Source organism: Nicotiana sylvestris, chromosome 3 (assembly GCF_000393655.2).
Source record: "Nicotiana sylvestris chromosome 3, ASM39365v2, whole genome shotgun sequence".
In the NCBI taxonomy this organism is placed as follows: domain Eukaryota; kingdom Viridiplantae; phylum Streptophyta; class Magnoliopsida; order Solanales; family Solanaceae; genus Nicotiana; species Nicotiana sylvestris.
In genome coordinates, this window is record NC_091059.1 from 128,159,025 (window position 1) to 128,169,364 (window position 10,340).

Genomic DNA, 10,340 nt, shown 5'->3' on the forward strand with positions numbered 1-10,340 from the left:
AGCTGCTATGAGTGTGGAGAGATGGGTCATATGTGGAGGCAGTGTCCTCGTCGTCTTACGATTTCATCTGAGAAGAGGGGTCAGTCATCAGCTTCATCGCCAGTTACTTCACCACCATCGCCAGTTCATCTGAGTCTCTCACTTTACTTGTTCATGTATCTACCCCGGTGGGCAATGCTGTTGTTTTAGACCATGTGTAGCGGTACTGTGTGGTGACTATTGGGGGTCTGTACACCCGAGTGAATCTTTTATTATTGTGTATGGTGGATTTCGATGTCATTTTGGGCATGGATTGGCTATCTCCGTGTCATGCTATTTTTTACTGTCATGCTAAGACAGTCACATTGGCTATACCGGGTGTGCCACGGAATGAGTAGCGAGGTGTGACTGATTATGTTCCCAGTAGAGTGATTTCATTCTTGAAGGCCCAACGTATGGTTGGGAAGGGTTGTCTTTCGTATCTAGCCTTTGTGAGGGATGTCGATGCAGAGACTCCCAATATTGATTATGTTCCTGTTGTGAGGGATTTTCCCGATGTATTTCCTGCAGACCTGCCGGCCATGCCACCGGATAGGGATATTGATTTTGGTATTGACCGGGTGTCGGGCACTTTGCCCATTTCTATTCCGCCGTATCGTATGGCACCAGCGGAGTTGAAGGAGTTAAAGGATCAGCTTCAGGAACTCCTCGATAAGGGGGTTCATTCGGCCTAGTGTGTCACCTTGGGGTGCGCCGGTTCTATTCGTGAAGAAGAAGCACTACTAGAAAAAAGGCTTATGGCAACCCTTCTAAAACTGTTGCAATAAATACACTAACCGACCCTATAGAGATACTAGGATGGTTTAGCACTCGTTCCCGGATTTGCTGTTACCATAGGTCTATTAGAATGGTTATATGGGTTATGTGGAACGGTTATGAAACCGTTACATCAATCTGTGGAACAGTTTTATTTTGGTGGGACGGTTATAAACCGTTCTGATATATTTGTGCGAACGATATTTTACGACTATCGCAACGGTTTTTATAATATATTGTAATGGTTTTTGTGATCTATTGCAACAATTATCTATAGCCTATTGTAACAGTTATTAGGGGCTGCTATTATTGTTTGCTAGGTCTATTGCAACGGTTATATGGTATATTTCAATGGTTATATATATTTATAGCTAGGAATATTTCCCTTGCAACAAAATTTTATACACCATAACTTATATAACAAAATTTTATACACCATAACTTATATAAACTACAAAATAACATTGAAATATCAAACTAGCATTATCCATACACAAAAATAAAATATGCAATATTGTTTGATCAACAATATCTAAGTTGAAATAGATGAGTTTGCGTACAAAAAGTTCTAAACTAAAATATCCTGGAACATAATGAGAAAGTCTAGCAACGATCAACAACACTCAGGTAAGGTCTTCATCACTGCTTTCATCTGCAATCGTTGCACCTACAAATGACGATCAATAAATGATTAAACAAAGAAAATTTTAAGATGTTTGAATCACAAAGTAATTGATTCAAAGCCTGAATGTCAAACAAGAAGATAAATATTTTCTAACTTCCAATATTTCCATAAGACAACTAAAAGGTTTTACATTTTCAAATGACATTAGTATGCAAAGCCTCAACTCCATTTCAAAGCCAATCAATTCCAACAGCAGACCAAAGTAACGAAGGAACACTCTAGCTCCTGTCAATTTACACTGCAGAATCTAACATTTGACAATTAAAAATAGAGGAACACAAACGCAGATTCTAACTGACATAATGCGTACAGATACAGCAACCAAAAGTCACTTCACTATGCTAATTGACACATAAAACAATCTGCCCAAATTCCAGAATCAGCAATAGACAAATGATAGAATTCAACTCTCTAGATATTACTACATGAACAGATTATTTCAACAACCTAAGGCATCGGAAACTCACAAAAATTATTAAATTGTCAATGAGTTAATACCTGTAATGAGCTGGCCTCCTTTGATGCTACCAATAGATGGACGATGAATTGGTTGCAAAGTTGTTTGTTGTGAAGATGAAACTTCTCTTGGTGAATTATCACCCAATGCTGCTAGAATAATATTAGCATCAATGTTAATTCCAGAACGTTGAAGTCGTGCAAGAACATCCGCAATAACTTCTTGACAAATAGTTGCCTTTTGTTCCTCAATTTTTTCTTCCATTCTCTGTATTTTTTCCTCCATTTTTTGCAAACAATTTGTGGAATGTGAAGAGTGTTCAGAACATCCTACTTTTCCTCTCAAAGAAGTTCTTGTAACCCCCCGTCCATACAATCTCAAACGCCTTGGATGTTCCTGTCCCATGACAGCTGCAAATGCCTCTATGGGCTCATTGCCATTTTCAGTTTGTTATGCTTTTATATCCTCCATTTCAGCCTACAAAGCAAATTCAAAAATATAGAATTCAAGTAAATAACAAGTAAACGAACAGAAATATACGATTTATCTCGGTATAACAATAGTTAAGTATAATTCGCACAATTTTACTAGTTGTGTCTTCATCCAAGAACATGTATGATCGTCCAGCTTTCCTTTTTCTTGCAGCTACAAAGACTTCCTTTGGTGTTAAAGGATCCGAAATTTCCTTATCATTTTCCTAGTCACGTGGAAATGTGTTAGTATTCCTAATGACCTGCCATAAACTAAACATGAGCCAAAACTTAGAAATATTTTTTCATGATTTGCGAGTTACACACCAACTTAGAGCGAACTAAAGCAAAACTTCTTTTTCCAGCAGTGTAAGGATTCTTCAACTTTTCCCGGTTTTCAATATTAGTTTTGGACATTTTCTGCAGGAAGAAAGAAGCACCAAATAACAACTTACAAATAGAACTTGAGAAGTATACAGTAAACACAATAGAAGAGAAAATATAGATAGATAAAGATGAGATCAAGTAACCAGAGCAATCCACAGAAGCACATAATAAAATAAAATATGCAGTCCATATGGGCCAGACTTTTCACATTTAAAAGTTTCTGTAAAATCAGTAGCTCTATGTAATAAGCAGTGTCTTAAGAACCCAATTGATGAAGATGACAGATATGCCACATCAAATACTGTACAGTTTTAAGAAGAGCACATAAAGGAATTGCTGAAATGCTATAGAGATAATAAGTACGTGCATAAGCACATGTCAAATTGCAGTTGGACCAACAACAGATGGAATGGAACACCATCACTGTGTAAGACTCCAGAAACAGCACTTAGATCAATGAAAGAAGGCATAAAATACCAACCATGTGTAATGAGAAACATATTTGTCACAAGGAAAATCACAACAAATATGCTTCCAAAGTATGTGTGAGCTTGAAAATAAAACTAAGTACCAACGGAAAAAATAATTGCAATAATTACAACATGTTTAAGGCATGATGGTGCCAACATTGCAATTTTGTACAAACAATTAAAATATATTCCTAGGATCATAATTAAGTTTACATGTCATTGCACTCCAAAATGCCTCCTCCTTCCTTTGATTTGCCACAATAATATGACACATTAACAATACTGTCTACCAGTTTCAAAATTCAAGATCTTATATTAATTTATTATTTCATAATATTTGACTTTCATGTGATATTCAATTTCATATTCACATCTTCTTAAGCTGCTGAAGCAGCTTTCTCCAGAGGCTCATTGTTACATAGGCTTGTATTTGGTCAAGATCACATTTTTAAGAAGAAGAAGAAGAAGACAAAAATGGAGGAAATATCTCCGGGAGGAGGAGGAGGAAGAGGAGGAGGAGGAGGAGGAAGAAGTTCTAGAAGAAGAATAAGAACAAGTAGAAAGAACTAGACTTACCTGGAGATTTTCAGAGTTCCAATACCTAAGGAGTTCCTTAAACTGAGAAGCTAGAACATCTTCAGGGACATTTTTCATTCGAGTTTCATCATTTTGATAGGCGTCAAAGTGAAATTTTTTCAATCTACTCTTGTGCTTTCTCCAGGTAGCTTGGACTATTTCCAAAGTATATTTTTTATCATATTTATCCTACAATTGGTGTCAAATCTGTTAATGCAGAAAATATGAAAGATTTTCAACTAAAAATTGAAAATGAAGATCTTCTGACCTTGGTATATTCCCATACATCCTCTTTTGTATCCATCTTCCTCCAATCCAAAATATCAAGAGGACATAGAGTCGCATTCCTTGCCAATGTGCCGAGGAAACTTCCAAACTCTAGCACAACAGCTTCAGTAGGACCAACAGGTTGATTTAAGTAGTTAATTAAAATCAATTTACGCTCTTGCCGTCCATGTACACTTTTCATCTTTGTTCAACCTCTTTTTCTCCTTTGAATGGAAGGGCCTACAACCATACAAACCAAAGAAAACCACCAAATTACTATTGTTGATGCATTGTGTATGACTGAAATAGGATGTCAGCATTCTAGATAAAGTCTATACGGTCTTACCTTGTTCTTCACATTGTTCATCTGTGATAGGAATTGCCAAATCCAACTGGACTTGTTCCTCTACTACTTCTGTTGCAGGAGTGGTTGATCTAGTGTGTACATTGACTGCTACTTCTGGATATTGGGGTATTAGCTGATTCTCTTCAATGATATTCGACTCTCTTTGTTAGATGGACGCTCTTTGTTAGATGGACGTGCAGGAACAACATATTTTTGGCTAAACGAACTCCTTATTTGGTTTGCCAAAGATGCCATTGTTCCAGCTTTTATGTATGTGACGTTTGTCTTTCTTTTGGCTTTTGAAGGTCTTTCTTGATTCATATTTATCAGAACCTGATGAAGAATACAAATTAAATTAGCTCTAACAGGTATTATATAAAAGACGACAGTTGAATTCAAAGGATCAGACTATTACCTTTACCTCCACAGTAGACCTCTTCTTATGAGTTTCCTCTTTTCTTATTCACCTGTCAAAGATAAATAAGGGGTTGTCAACTTTTTTTTCTACATAAATCCACACAACATATATTACTGGTGGTACAAGGGTCTTTTGTTGATTGGATGCATGGTTGCAAGTGTTGTTATATTTGGGGGTCTCGTGATCGCTTTATGGTATCTTTGGGAAAGGAAAACCTCACTGAAGGAGGAGCCAGAGGACAACATAAAGAAGGTTGACATCCTACAGCAAAATTTTGAGGCCTCTTTACACAAGAATCTGGAAGAGGCTCGATCTGTTAATACTATCCGACATGGTGAAAGACCAGATTTCTAAGGTACATTTGGAGAAACATTTTAATGTGTACTACTATATTTTCATGACAATGTGTTTTAACTTCTTTTTCTGCAGAGATATTTGGATCACATGCAAAGAGTTGGGGAAGTGTAGATATTGGTGTGATAGTATGTGGTCCTCCTACTCTACAGTCTAGTGTTTCTAAAGAGTGCAGAAGGCAGAACTTGCAAAGAAGAGGCCATCAGGCTATTTTCCATTTCAACAGCCACAGTTTTGACCTCTAAATCACCCCAGTAAGCATGTGATAGCTCGTATAAGGAAGACTTGTTACTGCTCGAATGGGAACAAATTGTGGAAACCACAGGTTAAATCACATGTTCATGAACCAACAACCTTGGAAAATTAACAAAACAAAACACTGTTGTGCAAACTAAGCCAAAAAAATTTCTAGCACTGTCCAAAACTATCCAAATTTGCAAAAAAAAACACTGCCATAAACAACATTGTCCAAAACTGTCCAGATTTGCAAAAGAAAACTCTGCTATAAATAACACTGTCCAGATTTGCAAAAAAAAACTGTCCAGATTTGCAAAATAAAATACTGTTGTAAACAACACTGTCTAACAGTGTCTAGATTTGCATAAAAAAAAACACTGTCCAGATCTGCAAAACACTGCTGTAAACAACACTAATCTCTGTCTTAACAACAGTCAATGACTGATTTCTTAACACAGCAGAGCTCTGTTTTTTACATCAAAAAGCAAATCAAAGACAAATGGCCAAAGGAGTGCAAATCGAGCTTCAACACTTTGCAACATTAAAAAATTAAAATTCCAAAAAAGATAGAAAAAAGTATAACAAAATGCTGAAAAACAATCAACCAAAAGCACTAACTAGTATATGAAGTTATAACAATAGAACACAGAGGTATTAGAAGCTAAGCCACAGTCTGTTATCAGCCTCATGTGCTTTCCAGTAATTCAGGTGCAGCAGAATTCAGATAGTGTTGGTGCAATGACTCTCAGTCTTGAAAATTGTTCATGCTCCCAAACTACCTACACCATTTAGTAGCTTTAGTACAGTAAAAGGACTAAACATTGCATACAAAGACATTTAAACAAGTAAAGATGGTATATATGACTGCTATATTAACCAGCAAAAACAAGCTTAATATACAAGGAACAGATACAAACTAAAATAATGGAATGATCCTGAAGCTTATTAAAATGAAACAACCACAAATACATGCATGCGTTATATCATCATCCTACATGACTGCTATATTAACCGGCAAAAACAAGCTTAATATACAAGGAACTGATACAAACTAGACCATCTATGCAGAGTTATTAACAGGGACCCTTTGGAGTTGGTACCGGGAGGCAGTTTTAGCAATCAATACTTAAAAATGGTTTTATATAATCCCTTTTCTAGGTGACATAGGTGGAGTTCATCTTTGCTTCTAGATGGAAATGTGTAGAAAAAATTACTATAATAAAACTGAGGTTATACCAGATAAAAGAGAAACAAGGCATGATAGAAAAGAAGAAATAACAAAAATATAAAGGAAAGAGAAAAGATGAGAGGAGTCGAACAGTAGCAGAGAAATCAGAAGAGGGAGAGAAGAGAAAAAAGAGAAGAAGCAGAAGAAGAGAAGAAGAGAAGAAGAGAAATTTACCTGCTTCAGGGCAGAAAAGCGTAGACCCCTCGCCTCGCTTTGATTTTGCGCTTTAAGCGAGAAGCGCTCGCTTTTAATAACATTGCTTTAAACATGAAACTTCTAGGAGCTTTCAGGATTAATATAGCATTCAAGAAGCATAAATATTTAAATCAACTACATACAACTATCACACAAGAAACTAAGAAATGGCATAGAACGCTACTACTTTACACATAACTAAAGCATAGGAAGCAAAAAACAGTATCGACGAGAAACTGACCAATTTGCGAAGCTCCGAATTATTAAGAAAACCATAAATATAAATACCAATAAACGAACAGAGCTTGGGAATTAGTAAATAAGCCAAATAAACTTCAGAATACTCGTATCGAGTGAAATAAAAGAAACCAAACTTTGCAGTGGTAGTTTCAACATGTGTTTTCTTTAGGAGCAATTCGCTCATGCAAAAGGTCCAACAAGCTGATTCTGGTTACAAGGTATTGCCATAATGATTACAAACTGAATTATCATTTACTTCTCATGACCAATATTACAAAAATTGTGATTTTAAATCTTAAATAATAAATACACATTTTGTATAAGCCAAGCCAACTGCCCTAGCATCTCGAGCCAATCATCGTATAGTTCATTTAAAATCATAACTGCTAAATGACTATATACCCACCTAATGAAAAATTACTCAGGAAAAGTCCATACTAAATAACTTGGCCAAAAAATTATAGAGAACAAAATTGTAACAAACCTTTAGTAAGAGAGATGTCCAAAGCAAATTAAAACGGAAAATAGATGGCAGGATTCTAAAATCCCTTCCCTCGCAAAATCTTCCCGTATGAACTTAAAATCCAACTTCAGAAATTACCCCTTAGAGAGAGGAGAAATATTATATACAATTAGGATGGTATCACTTCACAGCAAGATTAATTTAACATCTCATAATAACTGGAATTTTGACCTTGTTCCAGCAGCTTTGTCAACAAATAACTCAATATTTCACGAGAATGACTAGAAAACAATGTAGTGATGATAAACTTTTCAGCCATGTAAATTATGATACTAACTCCAAACCATATCATGGAACTCTTCCTCCATTCTGATCAACACTACAATAGGGAGCATTCACTATGGCATCATACTATCATCGAACATCGAACATCGATAGCAAACATCAAATCTCATGGTTTCTAACACAAAATCAAAACCTAATAAATAAATCCCCCAATTTCGCAAACTAAAAATCACAAAATATAACGTATAATACAGACAAAACAGAAGTAAAATGGGTTTATCAGAAATATTATCAAAGAAAGAAAATAAAAGAAACAATGAAATAATTTTTTAGACTAGGGAAGAAGAAAGCGAAAATCGAACAGGGTAAAAAACCAAACGCCTACCTTGGAGATTATGGTATGTTAGCCGATAATGGTCGTTCTTCACCGGAAATTATCGTCCTTCACCAGAGTTGGTCGACAGAGTTCGTCGGTGTATTCTAGGTTGAAGAACAGAGAAAGCTAAGGGGTGTCTGAGATTTTGGGGGAGTCTGGTTGAAAGTCGATGTGTTCTAGGTTAGTTTTACATTTTAGAGTTATTAAAATATTAGTGGGGTCCACTATTTTAGTTTTTTAATAAATACCTAGGAGGGAAATTAGACCGTTCCTATAGCTTTTTATTTCACAAAATCGTTCCCACAAACAACCCTATTGTATCGCATATCAAAACCGTCTCAATATCTTTACTTATGGTGACAGTTACTAAACTATTGGAACGATTACTGTTCAGAAGTGTGCCAAAAGCCTTTTAACTCTATTGGGACGGTTAAACTGTTCCAAAATATGATCTACTGTAACAATTACAGAACCGTTGCCTAAAAACTGTTCCAATAAATTCATTTTCTAGTAGTGAAGGATAACACTATGAGGATGTGCATTGATCATAGGCAATTGAACAAGGTAACAATTAAGAACAAGTATCCTTTGCCTTGCATTGATGATTTACTCAACCAGCTTTAGGGAGCGAGAGTTTTCTCCAAGATTGATCTCCGTTCAGGTTATAACCAGTAGAAGATCAGGGACTTAGATATTCTTAAGACAACTTTTAGGACCCGATATGGTCATTATGATTTCTTGGTGATGTCTTTTGGGCTGACCAATGCCCCAGCAGCATTCATGCATTTGACGAATAACGTATTCCGGCCTTATCTCGACTTTTTTGTTATAGTCTTCATTGATGATATTCTGGTGTATTCGCATAGTTAGGAGGAGCACGCAGAGCATTTGAGAGTTGTGTTGCAGAGATTGAGGGAGGAGAAGCGTTATGCAAAATTCTCCAAGTGTGTGTTTTGGCTCAGTTCAGTGACTTTCTTGGGGCACGTGGTGTCTAGTGAGGGTATTCAGGTTGATCCGAAGAAGATAGAGGCAGCTCAGAGTTGGCCCAAACCGTCCTCAACCACAGAGATTCACTGCTTCCTTGGTTTGGCGGGTTATTATCACCGATTTGTTCAGGGATTCTCATCTATCGCATCACCCTTGACCAAGTTGACTTAGAATGGTGCTTCATTTGTATGGTCGGATGAGTTTGAGGAGAGCTTCCAGAAGCTCAAGACAACTTTGACCACAACTCCAGTATTAGTTTTGCCATCAGCTTCAGGGTTTATATACCGTGTATTGTGATGCTTCAGGAGTTGGTATTGGTTGTGTGTTGATGCAGGAGGGTAGGGTTATTGCTTATGCTTCTCGTCAGTTGACGCTCCATGAGAAAAACTACCTCGTTCATGATTTGTAGTTAGCTGCCATAGTTCATGCATTGAAGATTTGGAGGCACTACTTGTATGGTGTGTCTTCGGAGGTGTTTACTGATCATCGTAGCCTCCAACACATGTTCAATCATAAGGATCTTAATTTGAGGCATCGGAGATGGTTGAAGTTGCTAAAGGATTATAATATCACTATATTGTACCATCCGGGAAAGGCCAATGTGGTGGCCGATGCTTTGAGCCGAAAGGCGGTGAGTATGTGGAGTTTGGCACTTATTTCAGTTGGGGAGAGACCTCTTACAGTTGATGTTCAGGCCTTGGCCAATCGGTTCGTGAGATTAGATATTTCGGAGCCCAGTCGGGTATTGGCTTGTATGGTTTCTCGGTCTTCCTTATATGATCGCATCAGAGAGTGCCAGTATGATTATCCTCATTTTCTTGTCCTTAAGGACAGAGTTCAGCACGATGATTCCAGGGATGTGACCATTGGTGACGATGGTGTGTTAAGGATGTAGGGCCGAATTTGTGTGCCCAATGTGGATGGGCTTCGGGAGTTGATTCTTGAGGAGGCCCATAGCTCGCAGTATTCTATTCATCCGGGTGCCGTGAAGATGTATCAGGATCTGAGACAACATTATTGGTGGAGAATAATGAAGAAAGACATTGTGGGATTTGTGGCTCGGTATCTCAATTGTCAGCACGCGAAATATGAGCATCAGAGGCC

The 10,340-nt window shown here is 37.1% G+C and overlaps 2 protein-coding genes across 15 annotated transcripts; both read right to left on the reverse strand.

Annotated features, from left to right (window-relative positions):
• Window positions 1-1,237: 1,237 nt before the first annotated feature.
• Window positions 1,238-2,342, reverse strand: LOC138868139 (uncharacterized). The gene is made up of 2 exons (XM_070171008.1): window positions 1,979-2,342; window positions 1,238-1,462 (listed from the first exon to the last, which is right to left on the reverse strand). The coding sequence occupies exons 1-2, from the start codon at window positions 2,340-2,342 to the stop codon at window positions 1,419-1,421; spliced, it is 408 nt and encodes a 135-aa protein (XP_070027109.1). The 3' UTR covers window positions 1,238-1,418.
• On the reverse strand, window positions 2,276-8,427 carry LOC104244866 (uncharacterized). Of its 14 annotated transcripts, XM_070171006.1 has the most exons (10): window positions 8,259-8,427; window positions 6,865-6,963; window positions 6,081-6,241; window positions 4,869-4,920; window positions 4,454-4,786; window positions 4,109-4,347; window positions 3,841-4,029; window positions 2,735-2,827; window positions 2,518-2,634; window positions 2,276-2,414 (listed from the first exon to the last, which is right to left on the reverse strand). In XM_070171006.1, the coding sequence occupies exons 6-10, from the start codon at window positions 4,307-4,309 to the stop codon at window positions 2,388-2,390; spliced, it is 627 nt and encodes a 208-aa protein (XP_070027107.1). In that variant the 5' UTR covers window positions 4,310-4,347; window positions 4,454-4,786; window positions 4,869-4,920; window positions 6,081-6,241; window positions 6,865-6,963; window positions 8,259-8,427; the 3' UTR covers window positions 2,276-2,387. The 14 variants fall into 14 exon arrangements, with proteins under 14 accessions (XP_070027107.1, XP_070027104.1, XP_070027106.1 ...); XM_070171003.1 differs by having other exon boundaries at window positions 4,869-6,241; XM_070171005.1 differs by having other exon boundaries at window positions 4,869-6,237; window positions 6,865-6,949; window positions 8,259-8,414.
• Between the last annotated feature and the right edge of the window lie 1,913 nt (window positions 8,428-10,340).